The sequence below is a fragment of the Odocoileus virginianus genome, chromosome 9, assembly GCF_023699985.2.
Source record: "Odocoileus virginianus isolate 20LAN1187 ecotype Illinois chromosome 9, Ovbor_1.2, whole genome shotgun sequence".
Classification (NCBI taxonomy): Eukaryota; Metazoa; Chordata; class Mammalia; order Artiodactyla; family Cervidae; genus Odocoileus; species Odocoileus virginianus.
The window spans coordinates 50,071,145-50,085,923 of NC_069682.1; the positions used below are offsets into that span (position 1 = coordinate 50,071,145).

At 57.5% G+C, this 14,779-nt stretch overlaps 1 protein-coding gene across 1 annotated transcript; it reads left to right on the forward strand.

Annotated features, from left to right (window-relative positions):
* Positions 1-987: 987 nt before the first annotated feature.
* On the forward strand, positions 988-10,799 carry STMN3 (stathmin 3). Its single transcript, XM_020875333.2, has 5 exons — positions 988-1,117; positions 6,387-6,482; positions 6,742-6,917; positions 8,069-8,260; positions 8,901-10,799. The coding sequence occupies exons 1-5, from the start codon at positions 1,099-1,101 to the stop codon at positions 8,958-8,960; spliced, it is 543 nt and encodes a 180-aa protein (XP_020730992.1). The 5' UTR covers positions 988-1,098; the 3' UTR covers positions 8,961-10,799.
* The last annotated feature ends 3,980 nt before the right edge of the window (positions 10,800-14,779 follow it).

Here is a 14,779-nt window from a genome sequence, read left to right on the forward strand (position 1 = left end):
TGGTGGACCAGCCCCCATGTGGACCACAGGACAGATGGTTACCCATTATGCTCACTGAGTGTGCACATCAAGGTTCTTGGCTCTCCTCGTCTCTGCATGTTCCTGGTTTCCCCAGAGTTCTACTTCTGACATCAGGACTCCATTGCCTGTGGAGTCAGCCCTTCTCTTGGCCTAGTGGCTCCGTCCCTAAAATGGGAACAACACTCTATCTGCCTGACTTCCCATCCCCAAAGAGGTGATGCTTACTCCGGGAAAGGCCCTCCCTTGAGGGTATCAATCAGAACTCTTGAGTCTGGGGAGGAAGCAGGCAGGACACCACTCACCAAGTGTGCACACTTCTCCTACACCACTGGGGACTAACACCATTATCTCATCTCACACCTGAGAAATGGAGGCCCAGAGAGGTCAGAAACTTGCCCTCAGTCACACAGCAAGTAGATGTCAGAGCAGGGATTGGATCTTATCTCTGTTTTCCTCCAAAGCTTTGTTCTAGGCCTTTGCAGGTAGATTTACCCTCTTCTCTGCCTCAAGTTGCTCATCCTCTATAAGGCCCCGGGAGGACTTCCAGACCAGCCCCCACCCACAACCATCCATGATTTGCTTTCCCTCAGCACATGCCTGGGCACAAAAAAGGCACCTCCCAGCCTTCACTGGCCTCAGAAGAGCTCTCCAACTCCACCCTGACATTGAGTCCTGCCCCCTCCTCCTGCACAGCCCCTGGGGAATTGGATGCTGTCTCCACCAGCCCCCTGAGAGTGTACAAAGCCAAGTTGGGGGGCAGCGGGTCCTAGCAGTGAGCGGTGGGAGGATGGGCCTCTGGCTGCCTCGCAGGGCTCTGAGTCCCAGGCAGATCTCAGCCCCTCCCATCTTCCCCTCCCATCACCCCCTCCCTCGGACGGCTGCAGCCCAAGCCAAAGCCAGGCGCTTTCTCTCTCTCTCCCCCCCTCTCTCTTTCTCTCTCCCTCCCTCTCCCCTGCGGTCCCGCCTCCCGCCCTCCCTAGCTCCCTCCCCTCCCCGACACTGCAGCATTCGCCGACTGCAGCTCCAGCCGCCGCCCGCGCCTCTCCCGCCTCTCGCAACCCCGCCGCCGCCAGCACCATGGCCAGCACCATCTCCGGTAGGCACCCGAGCCTCCGGCGTCCTTGGGCAGCGGGTCTGAGCACAGACTATTGTCTGGCCTCGCCTACTGCTGGGCAGGATGTGGAGTGTTTTCCCGTCTTGGACTCTGCGCCTTGAAAGGGCGCGGGCAACCTCCGGGTGGAACCCGCAGGAGACAGGGTTGGGGGCCATAGGGCGGGGATTGCCGCGCCAGCCTAGAGGGCTTGGGCCGCTGGGTAGGGACCACGATAGGGGTGGGGGCGTCGGCCTGGGGGTGTCGTTGCCCCTTCGTGCGCCGCTGTGCCAGGCCGGGCGCGACTGCCGTGCCACGGGGTGGCTCCAAGAATCTGGGTGGGCGCGCTCGAGGGGTGCAGGCATGGTCCTGGGAGGCGTCCGGGGACCGCAGACCCTGGTGGAACTACGCCTTCACGGGGGTCGGAGGGAGGAGCACAGGACCCTTTGCGGGAGTCCTAGCCCGGGGCTGGCGGGGCCTGGACCCTCCCTGCGCCAAAGGAGCGGCCGGGGGACGGGAGAGGGCGCTGCGAGAAGACGGGGGAAGGAAACCTGAGCAAAGCCGCGCCCGCACTTCGCCTCGCCGCCCCCTCCCCTCGCCTCTGCGGGTTCGGGACCACCCTCTGTGACAAGGTGCCACCCGACCCGGTCGAAAAAGCCACTGCCCTTTACTCTGCGGGTTCCGGTGAGGATGGGCGTCTGCCCCTCCTTCCCTCCCCTGCCGCCCCGCCTCCCCAGCTGCAGACCCACCGCCCTCAAGGGCAACGACCCCCCTCCTCCCCCGCCCGCAGCAGGCCTGAGGATCTCGCGGAGGAGCGGGCACCGGACAAGGCGGGAAACGCGTGGCAAATACTGGACGCGAGGGTGCTGCCCGGCAACCCCCCGCGCAAGGACGCGAGGGTCGCTTTCCCTAGAAAAGCTCTGCCCAGTCTAGTCTCCCCAAAACCAGCTTCATCTTTGCACGCGGTGTCAGAGATGGTTGGGTGGGCGGCCTAACACTTCCACCCGGTCACCCTGCCCATTCTTCCCTCTCCCCTGGGGACCAGTCTCTGCAATCCCCCCTCCCCAGCTAACTAGACTCTCGGGAGCGCCCGCTTAGGCCGGAAGCGCCAGAGCTCCGCCCACCCACGTGTGCACCGCGCTGACCCCGCCCCTTAGGGCGGAGGGTTCTGGCCCCTGGTGACTTCTGCAGGAGCGTGGGAGGGGACCGCGGACGTCATTGACTACACCCCCCCCCCCAACCTCCTTGGCGGGGGCCTTGTCCATCTGGACTTCATCCACCCCCTGCCCTCTCCCTGTCATCCCCAATGACACTGGGCAAATGAAGGTGGCCAGTGCTGCCCCAGTCCCACCCTGGGGTGGAGCTGAGTGGCCTCACTCACCACCTATGCTGAGCTGGGGGACATTCGCAACCACTCCTGGGAGCAATTATCAGCTTTTCACCCTGTTGGTAAAAACACTGCTCAACAGGCCACCTCCTCATCTTTTGGAGTTGAGCAGAGTGAGGTTAGGTGAGGGAGGGATGAAGAGGAAGCCTTACCCTCGATGGCCATCAGGGCTGGGTCCAGACCCTCCAACCTCAGACCCTATGGCACCACACTGTCTTCCTGGCCAGTCTTTGGGGCACTGCTCACCCATACTTCTTCCTAAGATTTTTCTGGGTGTCCGAGTTACTACTGGTGTCCAGAAGGAGACCATAGGTGCAATTGGTCAGTTTTGTCCAGCTTAGCCATTGCTTCAAAGATGTGGTGCAGTGCCCACTGGAGAAGTGCCCTGGCTGACATCACACGGGGCCGGGCCTTTCCTGTTCTGTCATCAGTGCTGCCCTCTGTAGAGTATGGGCCATGTGTTCAGGTGCCTGTGCTCACCACAGCTTCTCCCAGCAAAGTTTGGTAGGAGGGAGGTCTGGCCCAGAAGTGACTGTGTGACACTGCCAATAACTGTGGCCAAAGTGAACCAGCTATGGAGTCCTGAAAACATATCTCTGACTGGAGCAGACTTCCATGCCTCAGTGGCCTTGCAGGTTCACCTCCACCCTGGCCTGTGCTTCCTGGGGGCTGCACTCTGAGGACACCACCTCTTGGTGTCCTTCCCTAGTGCTCAGCTCTTCAGGCACTTTTGCAGACTTGTTCATATTCATCCCCTTATGCAACTCTGGCAAGCTATGAGGCTTTGCACCTGCTACCTAGCCTTTCAGAGGCTCAATTTCCCCATCTGGCTGGCAGTGATAGTGCCAGCACCTCCCCTAGGCTTGTTCTGAGGGTTGAATGAGCTATTTTGGGAAACAGTGCTTGGGCTTGGGCCTGCCAGGAGGTGAGTGCCCATGTCCATGCCAGGCAGTGTGACTGTTGTAGCCACATTTCCCAGAAAAAGGTGAATGCTGCTGGCAATTCCTGACATGTTGGACTCCCAACTCTGACTAGTGAGAGAGGGACAGACTGGATACAACCTGCCATGTTGGGCTCCCGACTCTGACTAGCAAGAGAGGGACAGTCTGAGTGGCAACAAGCTCCATCTGTCAAGAGGCAGCAAGCAGCAGCCTCCAAGGCCCTTCTAGGGGTGAATGAGAAGCTGTGATAGGCTCACTTCCCTCATAGTTCTGGAAAACCTTCCCATCCCCCATGAGGCTCCCAACAGGAAAGTTCAGAGGCCTGGGCTCCTGACAGGCGCCCATCTTGGCATGCTCTGTGACTCTGGGAGGGCCACTTGCCCTCTCTGAGCCTTCTTCACCTCTGTAGAAATGAGGTTAATGAGGGTGTCTGCCTGGGGTGGCTGGTCTTGAGAGTCAGTTGGCAGGAAGGGTGTAGCATGCCCACCCCGGGCCCCTTGGACGACTATTACTGTTATCACGCTGCTGCTATATGCTGACCCAGTGCCTTCTAACCCTTGCTTGTCTGGGATATCATCATCCAAAAGGCCAATATGCATTTTTGCATGTTTAACATCTAGTATGGGGGGGTGGCTGAAAGTAATCCAGTTCATAGTAGAGATTGTTTTTTAATGACTTTCTGAAGTCAGTGATAGGGAAGGAAGAGAGGATCTTGTGAAGACAGAAAAGGAAGAGTGTTCCTGCTGCAGGGGTTTCCTGGTTAGAGCTACATCTGTGGAGAGGCCTGGGCCTCCATCCACTCTCCCCTCTATAATGAGAGGAACTTGAAGCCTCTCCCATCTTGCACATGACTAGGCTCAGTCCTGATCTCCAGCCTGGGTGCAGGCTTCCCCCTGCTGGTATTCTCTCCAAATTTACCCGTTCCGGACTGCCATGCAGTCCCCTCCGACCAGCAGCCAGACACACAAGTCCTCTCCTGGGGAGCGCCCCTCCCACTGGGCTGCTACTTTTCAACTTTTTATTTATTTATTTATGACTTTCTGGGTCTCTGTTGCTGCGTGCAGGCTTTCTCTGTTTGCAGCAGATGGGGGCTACTCTCTAGCTGCAGTGCACAGACTGGTGGCTTCTCTTGTTGCAGGGCACAAGCTCAAGGTGCACAGGCTTAGTTGCTCTGAGGCATGTGGACCCACCCCAGACCAGGGATCCAGCCAGCATCCCCCGCACTGGCAGGCAGATTCTTATTCACTGTACCACCAGGGAAGTCCTAAAGTTACCTTTTAATGACATAAGTAATACACAACTAGATTCTGCTTCTGAAAAAGCAAAATTGATAAGTCAGGCCAAAATCCCCTTTGAGGCCTGCCTCTACCTGGCCCTCCTCAGCCTCCTGAGCCAATGACCAAGTCACATGTCTCTGCCCTGTTTCCCCTCTGAGACCCCAAAGGCCCTCCTTGCTGCTTGCCCAGGATTCCTCTGTGCTCCTTTCAAGGCTCCTTGGGCTCCCTCCAGAAGGGTCTGGGTCATCAGGATGTTTCGATCCAATACCATCATTCTATGCACTGGCTGGTGGAAGACCCTGCTCACAGCATACTATTCCCTGAGACAGGGGCTGGTCACTTCTGTCTTGAGTCCTATTTCTATGCCAGCGCTTTCCCCAATTTCATGTTAATTCAATTTTAAAACACTATCTTGTATGAAATTTGATCAGAAAGTTTTCTGTCCAAACTGTCTGCCGCATGGAAGCATGCTGTGGGTAACAATTCTTGAGAGCCAGAGTCCTTCTCCTTGGAGTGTCTCTCTGGAGACCCCTAATAGTTTCTCCAGCTAGGGAGGAAAGCCTGGGGGTCTGAGGCCCCTAGTCTTTGGGACCTACTGTGGGGGTGGAAAGAACACAGACTACCTGGGTTGACATGGAGGAGCTCTAAACAAATCACCCTAGCTATCTGGGCCCACTCTTGGTTGAGTGGGGGCGGGGTGACAATATGGCTTAAAGGATTGTTGAGAACCATTGAGTGAGGCATCACACCCATGTGTCTACTTTGGGGCCTGGTTTGTGTGAAGAGACCACGAACAACCCAGTTATTTTCACTCTGAGAGCGGGCACCTCCCCTTCCCTGACAGGGCCCAGGGCTTCAGCAGGCTTACCTCCTTTTCTGGTTGGGTATTATGGGCATTGGCTGGGGGCACTCACCCTTGCAAGGGTAGAGGGAGGGGTGTGGTGCTGAACGGACAGCTCCCTTCACTCTGGGTTTTGAGAGGCACCGGTGTGTGTCTAGTGAGAACCAGGTTTCATCCCAGGGTGGCAGAACTACAGGGCAGGTGTGGGGACAAGAGGGTCTGAGGGCTTCACCTAAGTGCATAGGCCAAGAAAATGCTGCCTGCGGAAGCTCTACATCTGTGCTGGCCCAGTCATGAGTGTGGTGGTCAACCTCTCTACCGACTGGGCAAGTATTCATGAGAGGGAAAGGGGAGGAAGGAGGAAGTCCAGGGAGGGGCAGAGAGAGGTGAGAGTCAGGAAGATACACAGTGACAAAGAAACAGTGAGACGCAAAGATACAGTGAGAGGTGGGGACAGATGGAGAGCCAGAAAGACAAAAGGAAGCAGAGACACAGATAGATGAGGCAGGGGAGACAGACAGAAATGCCAAGAAAGCGAAAAGGAGGGAGAGGGAGACAGAGACATGGTGGTTGAGGTGCAGGAACTCAGAAACAGAACAATGCAGGGCACCGGGGGAGGCGTGCCCAGGGGAAGACAACTAACATCCAGGAGGGAGGAAGGGATGCACAGTCAGAGATGTGGGACCCAAAGAGCATGATCCATGGGTTCCCAGAGAGGCGCCTTAAGGGAGTGATGGGGGCAGGGCGGGGGGGAGGCCTGGGCTGCCAGGGAGGTGGGGCCAGAGGAGCGATGGGCTGGCGCCCGCTCAGCCTGGCCTCACGCCCACAGCATACAAGGAGAAGATGAAGGAGCTGTCAGTGCTGTCGCTCATCTGCTCCTGCTTCTACTCACAGCCGCACCCCAACACCGTCTACCAGTATGGGGGTGAGTGCCTGGCCCCTGACCTGCCACTGCCTGCTGCCACCTGACTTCACTGCCCCCCTCCCATGGCATCTGTGAACCCTTCTGGTTGACTGGCTTCTGGAGGAGGGTCCCTGGGGGAGGGGCCGGTTCTGGGGGCCCAGTCCTGGAGTCCCACGTGAGAAGCTTCACCCCTTCTCTCAGCCCTTGACTTGGATGTGTGCTCAGCCTCCCCCCTCCTCCCCCAGCCCTCCTGAAGCACCCACCTGCTCTTGCCCTGCAGACATGGAGGTGAAACAGCTGGACAAGAGGGCCTCCGGCCAGAGCTTTGAGGTCATCCTCAAGTCCCCTTCCGACCTGTCCCCGGAGAGTCCCGTGCTCTCCTCCCCCCCCAAGAGGAAGGACACCTCCCTGGAAGAGCTGCAGAAGCGGCTGGAGGCAGCTGAGGAGCGGAGGAAGGTCAGGAGCCGCCCCTCTGGGTCCTGATGAAGATGGTCAGGAGGACTTGTAGCCACAGACCGAGTCCCCAAGGTGCAGGGTTCTCCAAGCATCTGCTGGGCTGCAGGCCTGTAGCAGAGAGAGTCTCACATCCCTGGACTACCCTCTGAGCCATCAGAATGAGATGGGGGAGGGAGGAAGGGTTGCTGGGTGGCAGCCACTGGAGGAGACAAGAACCCAACATTGTTGGGAGGGGTGCCCTCGGCCATACTGGCCAGATGGGAAGATCAGGAGGTAGCCCCAGGCGGGGCTCTGGGAGAGGAGGCTGGGTGGGCACCCTCCTGAGCAGGGGAGCTCAGGGTGCCCCTGGTAGAAGCGGGCCCCCCCTCCCCTTCTCACACCAGACTCTCAGACTGAAACACACACAGAAAACCCTATGCTTTCAGGAGTGCTGTCCTGATGCCCAAGCCCGCTGGGCAGGGGTAGCAGCTCTATCCACCCCCCTCACAGCAGGGCCGGTGAGACTTGGGAGCCCAGGCTTCTCAGGGCTACCTAGTAGTGACTGGCTCCTGAGTGGAGCCTGGCAGCCTTCTGAAGGAGGCTGAGGGAGGCTATTACCTCTGGGGCTCTTGGGTCTCCCCCTGGGACTGCCAGCAGTGCCACCCTCCTCCTTCTGACTCTTCCCTTCCCCAGCGGCCCTGAGGGCCCCTCCACCGCCCCCAGCCCCTCAGGGAGTTCGGAACCTGGTGTGTATCAAGCACCTACTTTGTGCTCAGCGGGCAGACCTTTGAAGAAGAGACGGGGTGGCGGGTGGGGGAAGCTCAGTAACAGTCCACAAACTTAGAGCTTCTTCCACTCCTCCAATATTCCTTAGGGCAGCCCGGACTTTGGAGTGGGATTGAGAGGGGGCGCCCGGAGTCCAGCGGGGAAGGGGCAGCTCTGCGGCCGAGGGTGGACAGGAAGGGCTTGTCTGGGGATGAGATGGTCACCCTAGCCGACGGCAGGACAGTGTAGGCCTGAGCTCTCACCGAGGACGAGTCCGGTGGGCTCGGGCTGGGCAGCGGGTCCCTGACAGCAGCGAGGCGGGGTGGGGGGTGTGCCCGGAAGGGTGGACCCGGCCGCCCCTCACGCTCGCCCGCCCGGCACCCCCCACCCAACCCCCCGCCGCGCAGACACAGGAGGCTCAGGTGCTGAAGCAGCTGGCGGAGCGGCGCGAGCACGAACGCGAGGTGTTGCACAAGGCGCTGGAGGAGAACAACAACTTCAGCCGTCTGGCCGAGGAGAAGCTCAACTACAAGATGGAGCTCAGCAAGGAGATCCGCGAGGCGCACCTGGCGGCACTGCGTGAACGGCTGCGCGAGAAGGTGCGCGCCCGGGCCTGGCCCGAGCAGTGGGTGGGGCCCGAGCAGGGGGCGGGGCGAAAGGCGGGTGGATCCGAGCAGGGGGCGGGGCCCGAAGCAGGAGGTCCCCAAGTGCTCCTTCCTTTGGCGGTGCCAGGCCACTGCACCACCAGCACTTCCACAGTCCGGCCTCCCCATGATTCCCTGTCCTGCTAGGGCCGGCTAGGGTGAGGGGAACCCCTGCCCAGGCCGGAGCCCCCTCCCTGCGAGTGGGACTGGGTTAGTGCCAGGGAGCCCCGCAGCCGGCACACCTGGGAAATCCCTTGAGCCACAACGCTCTGGTCTGGACACAACCCCAGACTCACTGAGGGCCAGCCCCCACCCTCAAGCCACACTTTCGGTTGGTGTCTCAGGCCTCTCCCTGCCCTCTGTTGCTCCTGGTCGCTAAGCGTGTCCTCATTGGTCGCATCTGCATCACCTCGGACCGAACTAGTCTAGGGAGGAAAGGACCCTAGGGTCCCCAAGCCGGGAGCGGGGCCGAGGGCAGGACACGCAGAGCCCAGGAGTACTGGGAGGGGCAGGACCCCGTCCCTCCCGGCTGCAGGGCCCCGCCCACCACGCCCTCCCGGCTTGAGAGCCCCGCCCACCCCGCCTGTCCTGGCAGGAGCTGCACGCGGCCGAGGTGCGCAGGAACAAGGAGCAACGCGAGGAAATGTCCGGCTAAGAGGCCTTCTGGACTCCGCGACGCCTGGATCCCGAGATGAGACAGGAACACATCTGGGTTTCGGTTTTGTTTTGTTCGACTTTAGATGCAACTCTTGCTCCCGTTCCTCCCTCCCCTCCTGCCCTCCCAGCTTCAGCTTCTCTTTCCGCGCTCCGAGCTGTCTGGTCCTTGTGGCAAGGCTTTGACCACAGGCTCTCTCTGGAGGAGCCCCCAGGGCGTGGCACACGGTCCCTCAGTTCAGGCCCAAGCTGGGCAGCGGCTGGGTCCCCTCTTGGTAACCCTCTTAGCAGACGTGGTGGCGACCTCAATAAATCCAGCGATGGTGGCAGGAACACTCGGGTCCTTATGAGCACCTTGTCACTTAGGGCACGTCCTCTGAGCCAACTCCGCCCGCAGGCAGAGGCACCACCACCTGCACGTACTCCCCTGGAAGAGGGGCTGGGCACGCGGGAGGGGGCAGAGGAGGAAAGACTTGAATGGAGGAGGACTCTGGGCAGTGGGGACCGGGTATCCAGTCACAGGCCAGCCTTGGGAGCTGCGTGTGCAGCGGTGCTTTCTGGAACTGGTGGGTAGGAGCTGCAGTGTGCTGTAATGTGGTGGCACAGGGGTCCTCAGAGACCCCTTGGCCTGAGGTTGGCACCCTTGGCTGTCCTGGGAACCTTCATTCATTGCACTTGGCTGGAGAGGTCACGGGATGTGGTTTGGCCTGAGTCTTTAGGGGAATAGGCCGGCTCCACTGGGACCGTGAGCAAACTGCTGTGGTCTAGAGGGCTGTGGGTAGCATGGCCACCCCTGCCGGCCCCTTCTCCCAGAAGGGCCTTCTTCTCTCTGGCACGGCGCCTCTGTGGGGACAGCCGGCCTCCCACTGTCCCTCCTTTCCTTCTCCAGGCTTTGCACCCTTGGAGGACCTGTCTGTAGAGCCCTTTAGAGTCCTAGCTCCCTCCTGTGTGCCCTCTTCTTTGTTTAAAAGATGCCCCTATCTGTTTCCAGCCACAGGGCTTTCAGGTGGCCAGGTGGGGGAGGGTGGCAGCCCCAAGTGCCCCTCTGGGAGCCCTAAGTAGATATTAGGGGATAGAGGACCAGTGTCTGAAGGTTCAGATGTTGGAGGGCAAGGGTCAGGGTTCCTCAAGCTGCCTCCCCACCTGCCCCATCTTTCCATTTCTGGCTGGTGACCCCCTCTGGCTAGCCTGCAGATTGGAGGCCTGACTTTAGGCCTCTCCTGCCAAGACCCTCCTTGGCTGGGTTCCTTCCCCTCCCTCAGCCTGGTCCAGACCCCCTGGTGCTGGCCTTTGAGGATATGGCAGCAGCCTCCCCTTTTCCATGCAGCCCCAGCCCCACGGTTGGATGCTTGAGGGCCAAGTCCCTGCTGGCCAACCACTTGGTGGAAAGTGTGAGGAGATTCTCGCAGGAAGGACTCAGAGCCGGTGCCACAGAGGCCAGATGGCAGCCCTCAGTGCCCCTGGCTTTCATTCCACAGAAACCCACAGTGTCACTGCTGGTGGCCTCCCAGAGCCAAGCCAGAGAGCACAGGCAGGTAGTGACCCCTGCAGTGGGCTTGGGGAAAGTTGGGACCTGTGCTCACCCCTCTGTCCCCACCAAGACAGCCCTGGAGGGAGTGACAAGCAGGATTGGAACCCATCAGGTTGGGACCCATCGGTGCCCACAGGCAGCTTCTGTGGACTCAGAAAGGGGAGCGGAAAGAGGACTAAGGGTGGGATTTTTCTGAGCCACGGCAGCTCTCTCGTAGCAGAAGCCCTAATGTCATACACACCCATCTCATCCACGTAGTGAAAGTGAACTTAAAAATGAACAATTAAAAAAAAATGTGTGTTTAAGAAATGGTTGCACTGTCCCAGTGTGTCCTGCAGCTGTGGGGTTGCTCGCTGCCTGTGCATCAGTGAGAAAGCCAGCTCTCTCCTGCTGGAAACCCCAACCTTGGGTATTATCACAACTGCGAGTCGTTCTTGTGACAATGGCAATTTTAAGAAAGAAGCACAGAAACAGCACACACGCCAACTTTCACCTCTGGAGACCCAGGAGTTGGTGGAGGCAGAGGGAGGATGCTGCCCTGGCTCCCCCAGGGCTGAGTCTTCCTGCGGGCCAGGCTCTCAGGTTGCCACCGTGGGGTCGGAGTTGCCTTCTCACCATGGCTGTGGGTCTCGCTCAGGCCGGGAGGGTGGTCCTGGAATCCCAGGGTGTGCCCCGTGGCTCTGTGGGCCCTGCTGGGCAACTTATGGTTCACAGACACATATCTGGCCCTCACGTGGGGACCTGGAGTGGCACAAAGGGACCAAGTAGATATTCTAACTCACACTGGTGGACATGACTGTACTCCGTGACCTGAACTGCCACATGGGGTGCCCGGCAGGGATCCCTCAGAATTCTGAGGAGATGGCATGTTTGGTAGATGTCCACACTGGACCGAAGACACAGATTCTGGAGAGATGCCTGCTCCCCAGGACCCAGAGAAACCCATTCACCTCTCCCCTCACCCACTGCCCTCTCCTGGGGCAGTCCTGCTACTTCCCCAGGCTCCACGGAGCTCTCACCATTTCCCCTCCATCCCCTGCCCAGGGAGAGGTGGGGAAAATCGGAATCCAGGACACACAGCCTGCAGTAAAGTGGAGACATCAGAAATCTGCAGGAGCAGAAAGAAATACATTGAAAATACTTTTAGGAGGTGTGAGTTGTGCGTGCCTGTCATCTGGGTTCACAGGCACATGCTTGCCAACATGGCCCTGGAATTCTCAGAGAAGCAGCTGATCACAGGTCAGGGTTTCTTACCCCTTCGGGGGCTCTGGTAAGGCATTGAGAGGCAGTCACCACATGGAACCTCTGACATGAGGATATGATGGGGAAGCCTTCCCAGAAGAGCAATCACACTTTTAAAATTTTTAATTGGAGGATAATTGCTTTACAGTATTATGTTGGTTTCTGTCACACATCAACATGAATCAGCTATAGGTATGCATATACCCCCTCCCTCTTGAACCTCCCTCCCACCTCCCACCACATCCCACCCTTCTAGGTGGTATGAGCCCAAGTTTGAGTTCCCTGAGCGATCACACTTCTTAACAGAGAAGCATAGGTGGGACTCATTCTGGGGAGGAGTTAGAGCTGTACTTAGTACCTATTGCTGTGAAACAAATGAGTCCAAGCAGTGGCAGAGGACAAGAAACATCCCCTCAGTCTCTTGTCAAGTCAGGAACTCAGGAGCCAGGTCATTCTAGTATGGGGCCTCTCAGGAGGCTGCAGTCAGGACAAGGGTGGAGGCCCTGGCTGTCTGGAGGCTGCCTGCAGCAGGAGCACCCACTTCCAGGTTGGCTGGCTCACATGGGTGCTGGCGGGAGGCCACCTCACCTCACTGAGACTGTCCACCGGCCTGCCTGAGCAGCCTCACGACTTGGCAGCTGGTCCCTGGGGCAGCTGCACGAACTAGCTGTGGAAGCAGAAATGAGTCACGAACAGCCCACCCTGGGGTGGGGGTTGGGGTTAGGCTCCCCTTTGGCAAGTGGGAATGTCAAAGACCCCACGGACAGGTTCCAAACCACCTGACACTCTGCCTCCAGGACCCTGTGAGTTCTGGACACAGCGGGAGCTGTCTGGTGCCTGGGGGCGGCAATGGAACAGGGTGTGCAGCAGGCCACGTGGGCTGGAAGTGCAGAGGCCATCCCCAGTGGGCCTCCCTCCAGCCCCTCACACGTCCCCCCAGCCCAGCGAGCTGCGTAGGACAGAGGGCAGGGTCGGCACCTACACGCTGCTTCTCTTCCTGCTGAGGAAAAGTGACTGTGCTCTTCGGCAGCTGTGTTAGTCTTCTAGGATGCCTTCAGTGCGCCACAACCAGGGGCTTGAAGCCTCAGAAGTGCCTCCTTTCAGTTGGAAGTCAGCTGTTGCCTGGCAGGGAGGGGAGGGAAAGCGAGGACAGGGCCAGCCTCCAGCTCCCAGACTTGGCTGTTGGGAAACTCAGTGTCTCCAACCCCCGCAGGGCTACTGAAGAACAGGCTTGGGCCTGGACCACTTGTCATCAGACAGGGGCCCACAGAGCCTGTGTGGGGGCCCCTCCTGCTGTGAGACGGTTGTGTCCCCAGCACTCAGCATGTTGGGAAGGGGACAGGTCCAAGAGGGGTGCTTGCAGCCCGGCTGGCGGGCAGGACCCAGCTTGCGGACAACTCCCCCGCACAGCTGGCCTGGCCTCTTTTTTCCTGAGTGAAGCCCAGCTGCCTTGAGCTCTCCGTGGTGACTTGAACTCTGGGAAGGAAGTGTTTGGATTTCCACCCCCAGCGAGTGGCTGGCGTTCTAATGAGCCGGGGACTCCCTAGGGATAGGGAACTTGAGCTGGGGCTCTGCTGGACACCAGCTATCCTTGGCTTATGGATACATTACTCAGGTCTTTGCCTCTCCCTGGGTGTCTGTCTTACAGGACATCACTGTCTGAATTAGGGGCCCCCACTCCAAGATGGGAGCTTGCCTGGTGGCTCAGATGGTAAAGAATCTGCTTGCTAATGCAGGAGACCTGGGCTTGATCCCTGGGTCACGAAGATCCCCTGGAGAAGGGCATGGCAACTCACTCCAGTATTCTTGCCTAGAGAATCCCATGGACCAAGGAGCCTGGCAGGCTATAGTCCATGGAGTCGCAGAGTCAAACACAACTGAGATAGGAACACACATACAGACTTCAACATGACCTCATTATTTAACTAATTACACTTGCAACCACCCTAGTTTCAAATGAGATCACATTCTGAGGGCCTGAGACCTGGGATGTCAACACATCTGTGGAGGACACAATTCAACCAGACAGCAGTTGCAATTATGTAACTGGTAACTTTAAAACATCCATGCACTTATTTGTATATTCAACACGAGTGAAGTGCATGTTTATTGCGTGTGTCTGACTCCAGAACAGTGATGGATTTGAAGACCCAGCCCCTCCCTGTGAGAACCTACATGTTGTTCAATAAAACCTTACATACAGGTGGTAATTTATGATTTTGCAAAGCATGTTTTTAATCTTCACAAAGTCCACTTTGGGGAAAATAAGAGTAGATATTATCTCATGACAATGTTTTTTTCTGGTTACAAACATAATGTTCCCTGTATCACTGCAAAGTATAAAGACAAAAATCTTGATCTCTAAACTCCTTACCCTGGAGAGGACTACCCTGCCAGCGGTGTTGAAGGGATCCCAGCTCAGACCTCTGAGACATGCCCACAGTGACGTCTGCACCTTTCCTGTCCTCATACGTATCACGTCAAGCGCCAGACAATCATCTATTTCATGGATGTACTAGGAATTTTGAGAAAACTTCCCCAAGTTTTTGGCTTCAGTGAACTCTTACAACCTTACAAATTTAGAGCCCCCCCCGCAATAAAGAGCTGTTTATGTGGGCTTTATGAGTCAATGGGGACCACACTGAAAATTAAAACAGAGAAATTTAAAAAACAGTAATTAATTTAGAAACTAAAGACCTGGATGAGATGGTTGGATGGCATCACCGACTCAATGGACATGGGTTTGGATAGACTCTGGCAGTTGGTGATTGATAGGGAGGCCTGGCGTGCTGAGGTTCATGGGGTCACAAAGAGTCAGACACGACTGAGCAACTGAACTGAACTGATACACCTGTCACACATTAACATCTTAAAATGAAAAACAAAAAAATAAAGTTAAAAACGATGACAGTTTCCTAAAAAAAAGAAGAATCAGTGAGAATGGTTGAAGCATATGAGAAAATCTAGCCTCACATAGACACATGGTTGGAAAAAGTATATTTTAACATCTTGGTCTTTATACTAAATGAGGGATAGTTTCTTTTCTT